We start from the raw sequence: 14539 nt of genomic DNA, 5'->3' as shown, positions 1-14539 counted from the left end.
CACATTTTGAGTGGTGAAATGTCAAGGTCAAGGTCATCCTTCACAAGGTCAAGGTCATCCTACAAGGTCAAACATCATATAGGGGGACATTGTGTTTCACAAACACATCTTGTTTTAGACTCGGCATGCCTCAACAAAGGAATCTAAAAGTAAGTCAAAAAAGATGATAGTGGAAAATGGGGACAATGGAGTGGACGAGAAGCAAGATGCCATGGAAGTGGACAGTGCGGAAAGGACTGGAGATAAAGCAGGAGAGCCTGGGGACAAGCCTGATGAGATAGAGAAGATGGAAGTGGACAAGCCCAAGGAGAATGGGTCTGGGGACACAGAAAATGGTACACTTATTATACTGGACAGCTGGAGTTTTGTGCCAGATTTCGAGCATTTTTAGCTCATCTATTTTTTGAAAAAAATAAAATGAGCTATTGTCATCACCTGAGCGCATCTGCGTCTGCGTCTGGTTAAGTTTTGTGTTTAGGTCCACTTTTCTCATAAAGTATAAAAGCTATTGCATTCAAACATGAAACACATACTTACTATCATGAGAGGACTGGGCAGGCAAAGTTAGATAACTTTGGCTGCCATTTTGACAAAATTATGTGCACTTTTTATGCCCCCGGATAAATGATCGGGGGTATATTGTTTTTGGCCTGTCTGTCTGTCATTCCGTCATTCTGTCATTCTGTCCCAAAACTTTAACCTTACAGTAAAGTTTTGCAATAACTTTTGAAATATTGAACATGGCAACTTGATATTTGGCATGCATGTGTATCTCATGGAGCTGCACATTTTGAGAGGTGAAAGATCAAGGTCATCCTTCAAGGTCAAAGGTAAAAAATAATAAATAAAAGCGGCACATTAGGGGGCATTGTGTTTCTGACAAACACATCTCTTGTTATACTTAGAAAATTGAAAATTTGGTTAAGTTTTATGTTTTGGTCAATTTTTATGCTCCCCCAAAATTTTTGGGGGGAGCATATAGTCGCCGCTTCGTCTGTCCGTGCGTGTGTCCGTCCTTGCACAATTTTTGTCCGGGCTATTTCTCAGCAACTAATGACCGGAATTCAATGAAACTTTATGGGAAGCTTCACTACCAAGAGGAGATGTGCATAGTATCAGCCGGTTCTGGTCGGATGATTTTTCACAGAGTTATGGCCCTTTGATATTTTCCATTAACTGTACATATAGTGCAATTCTTGTCCGGGCTATTTCTCAGCAACTAATAACCGGAATTTAATGAAACTTTATTGGAAGCTTCACTACCAAGAGGAGATGTGCATATTATCAGCCGGTTCTGGTCGGATGATTTTTCACAGAGTTATGGCCCTTTGAAATTTTCCATTAACTGTACATATAGTGCAATTCTTGTCCGGGCTGTTTCTCAGCAACTAATGACCGGAATTCAATGAAACTTTATGAGAAGCTTCACTACCAAAAGGAGATGTGCATATTACCAGCCAGTTCTGGTCGGATGATTTTTCACAGAGTTATGGCCCTTTAAAATTTTCAATTAAATGTACATATAGTGCAATTCTTGTCTGGGCTATTTCTCAGCAACTAATGACTGGAATTCAATGAAACTTTATGGAAAGCTTCACTACCAAGAGGAGATGTGCATATTATCAGCGGGTTCTGGTCGGATGATTTTTCACAGAGTTATGGCCCTTTGAAATTTTCCATTAACTGTACATATAGTGCAATTCTTGTCCGGGCTATTTCTCAGCAACTAATGACTGGAATTCAATGAAACTTTATAGGAAGCTTCACTACCAAAAGGAGATGTGCATATTATCAGCGGGTTCTGGTTGGATGATTTTTCACAGAGTTATGGCCCTTTGAAATTTTCCATTGTACATATAGTGCAATTCTTGTCCGGGCTATTTCTCAGCAACTTAGTACGGGAATTCAATGAAACTTTATGGGAAGCTTAACTACCAACAGGAGATGTGCATATTATCAGCCGGTTATGGTCGGATGATTTTTCACAGAGTTATGGCCCTTTGAAATTTTCTTTAAACTGTTCATATAGTGCAATTCTTGTCCAGGCTATTTCTCCCCAACTACTGACTGGAATTCAATGAAGCTTTTTAGGAAGCTTAACTACCTTGAGGAGATGCGCATGTTATTTGTGGGTTCTGGTTAGATGATTTATTTAGAGAGTTATGGCCCTTTGAAATTTTTAAGTTGCTTAACCATCCATGGTATTATTTTGTCCAAAGTTATGCCCCTCAAGACGTTTCCTTTTATCTGAATATATAGTGCAATATTGTGACAAAAAAACCTTTGGGGAGCATCACAGGTTTCTTGTTGATTTAAGTATTGAGATAGGTCCCTTCACCTTTAAAAAGAAAAATAGATGAGCGGTCTGCACCCGCTAGGCAGTGCTCTTGTTTAGACAATCAGAGCATTTTCAAATGCCTTTTTGGAATATTTTAATTGTGTTCCAGCTTATAAATGCAGTTTGTTTTATTAATTTATTTCATTATAATTGTGAGAAGTGTTCAAAAATGCACTCAAATTAACTATTGTTGCTCTTTAATTGACTATGTTAATTGCAATTGAAGATTCGTTTATCAAAAACTTACCACCTCTAGTCCCCTTTTTTTGCATTATTATAACAATACTTCCTTTCCAAGTGTTGTTGCATCAAAAATAAAGATATATTGATTTTGTCACTGTTATGCTACATGACTGCAGGGCAACAGATAAGGGTCATTTTATCGTTTTTAGCTCATCTATTTTTTGAAAAAAAATTATGAGCTATTGTCATCACGTTGGCGTCGGCGTTGGCGTCGGCGTCCGGTTAAGTTTTGCGTTTAGGTCCACTTTTCTCAGATAGTATCAATGCTATTGCATTCAAACTTGGTACAGTTACTTACTATCATGAGGGGACTGGGCAGGCAAAGTTAGATAACTATGGCTTGCATTTTGACAGAATTATGTGCCCTTTTTATACTTAGAAAATTGAAAAGTTTGGTTAAGTTTTGCGTTTAGGTCCACTTTTCTCAGAAAGTATCAATGCTATTGCATTCAAACTTGGTACACTTACTTACTAACATGAGGGGACTGGGCAGGCAAAGTTAGATAACTCTGGCATGCATTTTGACAGAATTATGTGCCCTTTTTATACTTAGAAAATTGAAAATTTTGGTTAAGTTTTGTGTTTAGGTCCATTTTTTTCCTTAAGTATCAAAGCTATTGCTTTCATACTTGCAACACTTACTAACTATCATAAGGGGACTGGGCAGGCAAAGTTAGATAACTCTGATTTGCATTTTGACAGAATTATGTGCCCTTTTTATACTTAGAAAATTGAAAATTTGGTTAAGTTTTGTGTTTAGGTCCACTTGATTCCTACAGTACCAAAGCTATTGCTTTCATATTTGCAACACTTATTAACTATCATAAGGGGACTGTGCAGGAAAAGTTATGTAACTCTGACTGGCATTTGGACGGAATTATGGGCCCTTTATACTTAGAAAATTGAAAATTTGGTTAAGTTTTGTGTTTTGGTCCACTTTACCCCTAAAGTATCATAGATATTGCTTTCATACTTGGAACACTCGCAAACTATCATAAGGGTACAGTAAAAGAACAAGTTGCATTACTCTGGTTGTCATTTTTACGGAATTATGGCCTTTTTTTGACTTAGTTACTTTGAATTTATGGTTAAATTTTGTGTTTCGATCCACTTTACTTCTTAAGTATCAAGGCTATTGCTTTCAAACTTCAAATACTTTCATGATATCATGAGGTTACTGTACCTGGCAAGTTGAATTTTACCTTGACCTTTGAATGACCTTGACTCTCAAGGTCAAATTATTAAATTTTGCTAAAATTGCCATAACTTCTTTATTTATGATTACATTTGATTGATACTTTGACAAAACTACTCTTACCTGACATACCACAATAGACTCCACCCAAACCATCCCGTGTGCCCTCCCTCCCCCCCCCCCCCCCTAATTTTTTTTTTTTTTTTTTTTTTAAGATCGTCTCACAAATGACCACAACACCCTCACCCCCCCCCCCCCACCCCCAATTTTTTTTTTTGAAACGGTTAAAAAACACAAATATTAATTTTTATTATTTTATGTTTGAAATACCGTCCAACCATCGCACCCAAGAATCCCCCCCACCCCCCCTCCTCCCACCCGAATCCCCCCCCCCCCTATTATTTTTATGCCCCCCTTCGAAGAAGAGTGGGTATATTGCTTTGCTTATGTCGGTCTGTCGGTCGGTCGGTCCGTCCACCAGGTGGTTGTCAGACGATAACTCAAGAACGCTTGGCCCTAGGATCATGAAACTTCATAGGTACATTGATCATGACTCGCAGATGACCCCTATTGATTTTGAGGTCACTAGGTCAGAGGTCAAGGTCACGGTGACCCAAAATAGTAAAATGGTTTCCGGATGATAACTCAAGAATTCTTAGGCCTAGGATCATGAAACTTGATAGGTAGATTGATCATGACTCGCAGATGACCCCTATTGATTTTCAGGTCACTAGGTCAAAGGTCAAGGTCACAGTGACCCAAAATAGTAAAATGGTTTCCGGATGATAACTGAAGAACGCTTAGGCTTAGGATCATGAAACTTAATAGGTAGATTGATCAGGACTCGCAGATGACCACTATTGATTTTGAGGTCACTAGGTCAAAGGTCAAGGTCACAGTGACCCGAAATAGTAAAATGGTTTCCGGATGATAATTCAAGAACGCTTAGGCCTAGGATCATGAAACTTGATAGGTAGATTGATCATGACTCGCAGATGACCCCTATTGATTTTCAGGTCACTAGGTCAAAGGTCAAGGTCACGATGACCCGAAATAGTTAAATGGTTTCCGGATGATAACTGAAGAACGCTTATTCCTAGGATCATGAAACTTGATAGGTAGAATGATCATGACTCGCAGATGACCCCTATTGATTTTCAGGTCACTAGGTCAAAGGTCAAGGTTACGGTGATCCGTAATAGTAAAATGGTGTCCGGATGATAACTCAAGAATGCTTATGGCTAGGATCATGAAACTTCATAGGTACATTGATCATGACTCGCAGATGACCCCTATTGATTTTCAGGTCACTAGGTCAAAGGTCAAGGTCACAGTGACAAAAAACATATTCACACAATGGCTCTCACTACAACGGAGAGCCCATATGGGGGGCATGCATGTTTTACAAACAGCCCTAGTTTTTTTGTGTTTTTTTTTAAGATCATATCACAAATTTCCACGACACCCTCACACTATACCCCCCCCCCACCCCCCCCCCAATTTTTTTATTTTTTTTGAAACTGTTAAAAAACACAAATACTTATTTTTATTATTTTATGTTTGAAATAACGTCCAACCATCGAACCCAAGAACCAAGAATCCCCCCCCCCCCCCCCCCCCCCTTCACGAATTTATTATTATTTTTTCGTTTTTTTTTCGCATTTTTGGAAGAGAATGTAATAAATTACACACCCCCACACTATACATCCCTCTTCACTCCACCCCTCCCTCCTTTGTGATTGAAAATGAGAGTCCCTTCACCTTTAAAAAGAAAATAGATGAGCGGTCTGCACCCGCAAGGCGGTGCTCTTGTTACCATTTGCATTTGACAGAAAACGAATTGAAATGAAAATCAAGCGTACATAAAACGATTATGAAAATGGAAAAACGAATTGCAATTGATTCCTGGTCGTTTTAGTTGTACTGTTTTACTCTGTACCGCCTCCAAGTTAGATTAGTGTATTTTTACCTTTAATGCGGCCATGATAATTGAAGTAAGTTTATATAGACACCGATTTGGTCTGGTGTCTATACAAAAATGTAGTTCAGTTGGAAAAAATATGGAAAATGTCAGATTGCTAAACGCCGATAGGCCAGGAAACTTTCATCAACGGCATGCAAACCCCATATTTTCAATTCGTTATGCGACCAGTATTTTTAATGGAAAAGACGTTGTGAAGAGTATATTCCCAGATTTAAAAGCGCACATGGTGACAGCTTCTTAAAATATTCGTCTCAAAACCATGTGGTAATTCTGTGTCTTTAAAAAACTTATAACATCGTGAAAACATGATTTCCACAGGCTTGCTGCTGATGGATTGGGTTTGAAACTAAATAACTTTCATCAGCCATTATTTGTCAATAGACAGTTTACCTATAGTTTCAAACAATCATTTACTATATGAATTTATTAGGACTTTATTAATTGGATTAAAAATACTGAGAATTATCAATGCCAAAAAGAATAGCTCATCCCAACAAGTAAAAGTTATCATAAAATTGTCAAAAACTAATTGACAAGAAGTTTTGTCTGTTGCCCTGTGACTGTGGTTGCTAATTGCTTCCAATAGACAAATAGTTACTGTTACATAGATTTTAAAAACGCTGCCAACTTGTGTTTTTTGGCTCAATACCACAAAGATCTCCTGTATTTACCAACTGTGGTTTAGACAAGTACATTTAAATGTAGCACAAAAAAAAAGAAAAATGTGTTTTTACTGTTGACACACATTTTACTTTCTCTTTTGCCAAGTTTTTATCAAACTGTTTGCACATGGTGCATTTAAAATCTTAATTTAAATGCACTTGCTGAGAGGTCATTAAAATTAAATAAGATGATTCAGGCACATTGATTTAACACATTGTTTGGTGTTACCCACATCCTGATTGGACATCAGTTACATCAAATCTTAAAATACAAAATAGAAACACAGTTCCCTTAACTTATACTTCTAAAAAAAGGCAAACATTTGTGTTTACAATATTATTTAATACATTTATCAGCAATAACAGGCGGAATTTAATAAAAGTAATTGGTTTGTGATGAGCATGCATTACTAACTTAAAGGAAATATTGTTATTAGATGTCCCACCATTAGGTCAAATGCTTTGTTAATATTTGCAACATTTTGGCCTGAACAAATTATTGCATTTTTGAGTGTAGAGCAAATGCATTAAATTTCATTTCTTATTGCCACAATAGATTGTAATAAATGAATGCCACATCTAACAGATGCAGTGGTCAATGGTAAAGAAAAGGGTAAGAAGCCCCCTCGCCTGCAGAAGATGGTTTCCATACCGGCCCAGGACGTTATCTGGCAAACCATGGCTACAGAGGTGGACAACGAGGGCTACACGCCACTCTTGTGGGCTTGCAAGGTGTACAGGAAATACAAAGTGTGTAACTCTTTTCTTGATTGGATTTTTTTAATTTGTGGATGATTTCTCACTACAATTTTGACATTACAAAATATCGCACGCTTTGACATTTCAATACTGTTTGATGAACACAGAGAATTTTTGGATACATTTATTATGCTCCCCAAAAATTTATTTTGGGGGGAGCATATAGTCGCCGCTTCGTGTGTCCGTCCGTGCACATTTTTTGTCCAGGCTATTTCTCAGCAACTAATGACCGGAATTCAATGAAAATTTATGGGAAGCTTCACTACCAAGAGGAGATGTGCATATTATCAGTGGGTTCTGGTCGGATGATTTTTTACAGAGTTATGGCCCTTTGAAATTTTCCATTAACTGTACATATAGTGCAATTCTTATCCGGGCTATTTCTCAGCAACTAATGACTGGAATTCAATGAAACTTTATGGGAAGCTTCACTTCCAAGAGGAGATGTGCATATAATCAGCAGGTTTTTGTTGGATGATTTTTATGTCCCCCACCCCCACTACTATTGTTTTTGCCCTGTTGGTTGGTCTGTTAGTCTGTTGGTTGGTTGGTTTGCGCCAACTTTAACATTTTGCAATAACGTTTGCTATCTTAAAGATAGCAACTTCATATTTGGCATGCATGTGTATCTCATGAAGCTGCACATTTTGAGTGGTGAAAGGTCAAGGTCATCCTGCAAGGTCAGAGGTCTAATATATGTGGCCAAAATCGCTCATTTTATGAATACTTTTGAAATATTGAAGATAGCAACTTCATATTTGGCATGCATGTGTATCTCATGGAGCTGCACATTTTGAGTGGTGAAAGGTCAATGTCATCCTTCAAGGTCAGAGGTCAAATATATGTGGCCCAAATCGCTTATTTTATGAATACTTTTGCAATATCGAAAATAGCAACTTGATATTTGGCATGCATGTGTATCTCATGGAGCTGCACATTTTGAGTGGTGAAAGGTCAAGGTCATCCTTCAAGGTCAGAGGTCAAATATATGTGGCCCAAATCGCTTATTTTATGAATACTTTTGCAATATTGAAGATAGCAACTTGATATTTGGCATGCATGTGTATCTCATTAGCTGAACATTTTGAGTGGTGAAAGGTCAAGGTCATCCTTCAAGGTCAAATATATGGGTCAAAATTGCTCATGTAATGTCACTTCTGCAATATTGAAGCTAGCAATTTTATATTTGAAATGCGTGTGTATCTCAAGGAGCTGCACATTTTGAGTGGTGAAGGGTCATGGTCAAGGTCATCCTTCAAGGTCAAACGTCATATAGGGGGACATTGTGTTTCACAAACACATTTTGTTCACAGTTTAAATTTTCCATTAACTGTACATATAGTGTAATTCTTGTCCGGGAATTCAATGAAACTTTATGGGAAGCTTCACTACCAAGAGGAGATGTGCATATTATCAGCGGGTTCTGGTCGGATGATTTTTCACAGAGTTATGGCCCTTTGAAATTTTCCATTAACTGTATATATATTGCAATTCTTGTCCGGGCTATTTCTCAGCAACTAATGACTGGAATTCAATGAAACTTTATGGGAAGCTTCACTACCAAGAGGAGATGTGCATATTATCAGCGGGTTCTGGTCGGATGATTTTTCACAGAGTTATGGCCCTTTGAAATTTTCTATAAAAAACAGGGGTCTTAATATTCCGGATTGATATGGAAATCCGGATTTCAAGGCACCAGGGTCACTTTTTGAGATTAATAAAAATTCAAAGAGTTTTGTGGGGGGGGGGCGGGGGGGGTAAGGAGCGAATCTTGGTTAATTTCTGTTCTACAGAAGGCAATTCCTGCGTCAATATCATAAAATTTATTAGTATTTATCCTGTGAATTCTCCAATCGAATGCGCCAAGTATCAACAAAGCGTTTATCAACATGGAGTTACGACAAAAAAAATCCCAACTTTTAAGGTAAATTTTGACCACGTTACCTATGTTTAGAAGCTTATAAACATAATTATTTTTTATATTTTTATTGTTTCTTTACATAAACAATTAATTTGATAAACGGTGACATTGGAACAAAGAAAAACGACCGTGAATCTCACTTTGCGTATAAGGGTGGATGTGGGGTGGTAAATTTAGCCACTCGATGAATAATTTATGATTAGGTTTTCTTGTAAAAGCATCAGTTATTAGATGGAAATCGTTCATATTATGTATATTTATGTAATATTCTTTAGTGCTGTTTATATTATGGGCTAAGGTTGTACTTTTAAGTGATTATTTTTTTTGACAAAATATTTGGTCAATGTAATATATGTTGAAAATTATTAAGTAAATTCTTGGAAAAAAATCTTTCTTTTGCTATAACAAAATGCATTTAAAACTGCTTGGAAATGCAATATAGAAGGGTCTGAAAATGATTAAAATTGTCCGGGGCTTTGCCCCCCCTGGTCCCCCTACAAGGGCGCTGCCCCATTACCCTGCTGGTGGCCTGCGCGCCCCCAGACTCCCGGCTTGTTTTCAGGATCGGCAATCTGGTCCTGTTATGACCCCTGAACAAAATTATTGTCCCCCCAACTACTGTGCCATCGAGACGTTTCCTTTTATTAGCCGGATTTTTTTCGAAAAAATCTCGGCTTATAGATTGATGTTGTCGGGCGGGCGGGTGGGCGGGCGGGCGGGCGGGGTGGCGGCGTGCTCGAAAATGTTAAAGTTCTTATTTCATGGTATAACTTTGGTATGCTTGGACCTAGAGTCTTCAAACTTGACATGAAGGTTGGCCAGGATTAACAGATGACCACTGGTCATTTCAAGGTCATTCATTTGAAGGTCAAGGTCACTGTGACCTTCAATATAAAAATGTTAAAGTTGTTATAACTTTGGTATGCTTGGACCTAGAGTCTTGAAACTTGACATGAAGGTTGGCCAGAACTAGTAAGTAACCACTGGACATTTCAAGGTCATTCATTTGAAGGTCAAGGTCACTGTGACCTTGAATGTAAAAATGTTAAAGTTGTTATAACTTTGGTATGCTTGGACCTAGAGTCTTGAAACTTGACATGAAGGTTGGCCAGAACTAGTAAGTAACCACTGGACATTTCAAGGTCATTCATTTGAAGGTCAAGGTCACTGTGACCTTGAATGTAAAAATGTTAAAGTTCTTATTTCATGTTATAACTTTGGTATGCTTGTACCTAGAGTCTTCAAACTTGAAATAAAGATTGGCCAGTACTAGAAGATGACCACTGGTCATTTCAATGTCATTCATTTGAAGGTCAAGGTCACTGTGACCTTAAATGTTAAAATGTTAAAATTGTTATAACTTTGGTATGCTTGGACATAGAGTCTTCAAACTTGACATGAAGGTTTGCAAGCACACTTAGATGACCACTGGTCATTTCAAGGTCATTCATTTCAATGTCATTCATTTGAAGGTCAAGGTCACTGTGAACTTAAATGTTAAAATGTTAAAATTGTTGTAACTTTGGTATGCTTGGACCTAGAATCTCAAACTTGACGTAAAGGTTTGCAAGCACACTTAGATGACCACTGGTCATTTCAAGGTCATTCATTTGAAGGTCGAGGTCACTGTGACCTTGGATGTAAATATGTTAAAGTTGTTAATACTTTGGTATGCTTAGACCTAGAGTCTTCAAACTTGATATGAAGGTTGGCCAGAACTAGTAGATGACCACTGGTCATTTTAAGGTCAAGGTCACCGTGACCTTGAATGTAAAAAGTTCATATTTGTGACCTTAAATGTTATTGTTGTTCATGTATATGCATGCATTCAAAACATAACACAAGGTTTGCTCATGCCTTGAAAAGTACTTACATTTCATTTTGACCTTTGAACAATATTTCAGTAATTTAAGTATTGCATTGACAAAAACACGAAAGGTACTTTCCTGTCATTTAAATCAAAAATCCGGCTTCAATGCGGTCATCTCCGACCGCGGAACTCTTGTCTGAATATATAGTGCAATATTGTGACAAAAACCTTTGGGGAGCATCACCCGTCTCTGACGGTTTCTTGTTTTATTCAGATAAGCACACATGAAATTATTGTTTTATTGTAATTTTATAAAGCTTCGATTGACAGGATTAAAGTAAATGAAACAATTCCAAGTCTTCAATTATTTTGAATGGTACTGTTCCCATTAACAGAAAATGAGTCAGTCTGACGAGGCAGTGAAGACAGGCAGTTGTCACGGACGCAGCTTCTTGGCTGCGCTGATAGACGTGACTGGTGCGGATGTTTCGGCCACTGTGAAGGAGAAGACATTCCCAGATGAGGCACCTGCTGTGGAGAAAGAGCGATATACCATAGATGGTGTGTTCAAAAAATGATTTACAGCAAAACAGTTTGGAGTTTTGATGCATTGGAATTACTGAGCCATAATTTATTTAGATTCTAGTATGAAGTTATATAGATGGAGTGTTATATGGAATACATCTTTTAAGTTTTTACTCTGATGTTTTTCAGCAAAAAAATCCCCACATATTTGTTACCATGATTTTAATATCATAAATACGTTACCTGTTATCTCTAGCTTACCCCTTTCCAAGGGAGTTATTTCATCCGGAAAATATTCAAGCGCTGGGAATCGTCCACCTCTATAAAGAATCCAAATCAGGTTAAACATAGTACAATGCAACCTAACAGGAAATCAAGAACCACAACTCATCTTTCCTTTCCTGATAAAACCATGTGCACGCCTATTTTAGGCTCAGGACTTATGTGTTCTTTTCACTGTGTTTTTGTCGGAGTTTAAAAGGATAAAGTTTATTTATCTTTTATTTGTATCATTCGGTTTATATTTCTATACTTTTTGTTGCAGTTATTGTCATATTTCTGCTTTTGCTGGGTTTCTTTGTTTGTAGCGTCGCTCATGTACATGACGTCATGAGCACGTGAACCACGAGGAATTCGTGCCTATTCCCCAATAAGTAATTGAGGTCAATTGGACAGCGTTCTTTGTGTTTACATTTTGTGGTTTAACTTTTTATTTGAATTTATAATCATTAATTTGTCTTTTGTAGGTTCTTTCTGTTTCTTTTATTTCAGAATGAACTTACAGGATAGAGGTTCTTGTGGTCATATCAAGGCAAGGTGGGATTCCCACGATACTTGCCTGGCATGTACCGGTTGCACATTTAATAACAAATGTGCGGTTTGCGATTTGTGGGCTTACGACGTATGGACGAAAGCAGGTCGCCGGAGGACGTCGATCAGCCGCAAACGCAACGAACCTCCATCCGACGTTGATTACCCGGTGACTCCACTGGTCAAGGATGACCAGCGGTTTTGTCAGTCACTGGGTACCGGACAAGATGGTGTTGTTGTCAGTCGATCGTCATCAGATCTTATGACTCTCACCATGCATACCGGCGACATTGATCATGGAACAACTGGATCAATGTCAGACCACATGGCAGCCGCCATTCTACGGTCTTTGTCCGGTGACGTAACCGGTCATAATATGACCGGCCGGTCACCGGTCCGGTCACTGGTCATGTCACCGGTCCGGTCCGGTCATGTCACCGGTCCGGTCCGGTCATTGATCACCGGTCTGGTCACCGGTCAACAGTCATCAGTTAGGCCTGCCACCGATAACACCAATCGCCGGTCAAGAAGAACTCGGTCTTCATCATCGGCTTATTGTTCTACATCCGATTTGTTGTCGAATACATCGTCTTCATCAAGGAGTGGACATCGGACACGCTCTTCTTCGTCGAGCAGTTATCATCGTCGCGGCGCTCATAAGCGATCACGTCGTCACTCAAGGAGACCGTTTCCAAAAAATCTCGATCTCATCGCAGCCAATCCACATCTCAACATTGCAGGAAACGAGGACGTCGGCAACGTTCACGTAGACAGCATCGGACCTACCATTCGTATAGTCGTTCACCATCGTATTTCGTTATGGAATCGCATGTTTCCATGCCAAATGTGTCGGTTCCAACGTTGACTGCCACACGTATTGCATCTTCAGGAGCTCATCTCACCACTACGGCGTCAGTGTCAACACCACGGGTATCATCTACCGTATCTAGTCGTGAACCCCCTACAGCTACCCTGTCGAATCCTGATACACTATGGATACAGAATTCGGCGGGACATTTTGTAGCGGTCAATGCTGATAATTTACCATCTTCCGGTTTACATTATCAGTTTACTGACGTCGGGGATGATCATTCGCTGTTACCAGACAATTACAATCCGGTACAAGATATTCTCACTTCTGTTCCTGCTTATTCTATACACACCGCTGGTGTTGTAGAGAGTGAGGCTGATTCAGATTCAGAATCTAATGTTGAGACGGATCAATATTTAGCTCCGATTGGTCAGATCTATGAACTGATGTTTCGTACTCTTGGTGAAGATTACTGTCCAAGACCTGCTGAACTGTCTTCAAATGCGGCGATTTCTGTGACAGAACAACTTTTTCGTACATTTGATCCCAACAGGGTTATTAAGTCGACGGCTCGTCCTGACCCGCGACTTCCCATTGGTTCTACTGTTCTATCTGTTCTTCAATCATTGGAATCAGCTAATAAGACTATTCCAAAACGAGGAGAAACATGGAAAATTCCTAAGGAACTAGCTGATCCAAAACACCAGGAAGGTAGTAAAAGTTACAAACCTCCTGTACCACATGCAACATCTGGGTTGGATTTTTCAAAACTTCCGGTTCCAGATCCGGACATTAGCAAGCTATCTCTTGTAATGCCAAGTGGTTCCAATTCAGTTTCTGTTCCGTTTTCAATGTTGGAAACTTGGGAAATGAGGGAACGTTTATCATTAGGTATGACTAACCAAATTGACTTTATGCTAGCGACAATTTTACAAATGGTGTGTGATTGGTCGGAATCTGTTCCGGAGGAACTCCGTGATTTGTTAATTCATCTCTCACGGACCGCACTGGCCTTATCTTACACTTCTGCTTCTTCAATGTCCGAGATGCTAAGGATTCGTAGAGATCTTATCCTTACTTCTTTACCTAAAGATTTTCTGTTGGAACCTGGTATGAACTCGCTCAGAACAGCTCCTCTCACATCAGGGTTCCTTTTTGGTGGAAGGATACAAGAAGCAATCACAGCTGACAAGGATGACCAACTTTATGCTTCTTTAGCTAGAAACAACTCTGGACAACGCCAAGGGGTCTTTAAGCATCCTGCTTCTAGGCCACCAGCAGTTCCAGCATTCAAGACGGCTAAGAGAAATAACCTTTTCTCTAAAAAGCCTTCTTTTAATCCACGGTCAGGTCCTAATAGGCAGTCTCCCTATAACAGACCTTCTTTGTCACACAAGTCTTCTAATAAAGATTCTGGGAAAAAGGGCAAACCCAAGCCGGGACAAAGGAATTTCAAACCTTCTACCGGCAGGGGCGCACCT

At 39.0% G+C, this 14539-nt stretch overlaps 1 protein-coding gene across 3 annotated transcripts in view; it reads left to right on the top strand.

Moving 5' to 3' along the window:
* Window positions 1-14539, top strand: part of LOC127872886 (poly [ADP-ribose] polymerase tankyrase-like) — a 255395-nt gene that overhangs the window by 102403 nt on the left and 138453 nt on the right. For all 3 annotated transcript variants that reach the window (XM_052416370.1, XM_052416369.1, XM_052416368.1), the window contains 3 exons: window positions 119-335; window positions 7009-7172; window positions 11308-11473. In XM_052416370.1, coding sequence (XP_052272330.1) covers window positions 119-335; window positions 7009-7172; window positions 11308-11473 — 547 coding nt within the window. The remainder of the gene's footprint in view (window positions 1-118; window positions 336-7008; window positions 7173-11307; window positions 11474-14539) is intronic.

The sequence above is a fragment of the Dreissena polymorpha genome, chromosome 3 (genome assembly GCF_020536995.1).
Source record: "Dreissena polymorpha isolate Duluth1 chromosome 3, UMN_Dpol_1.0, whole genome shotgun sequence".
Taxonomy (NCBI): Eukaryota; Metazoa; Mollusca; class Bivalvia; order Myida; family Dreissenidae; genus Dreissena; species Dreissena polymorpha.
Note: the sequence above shows the minus strand (reverse complement) of the source record. Positions and strands in the feature narration are given on the sequence as shown.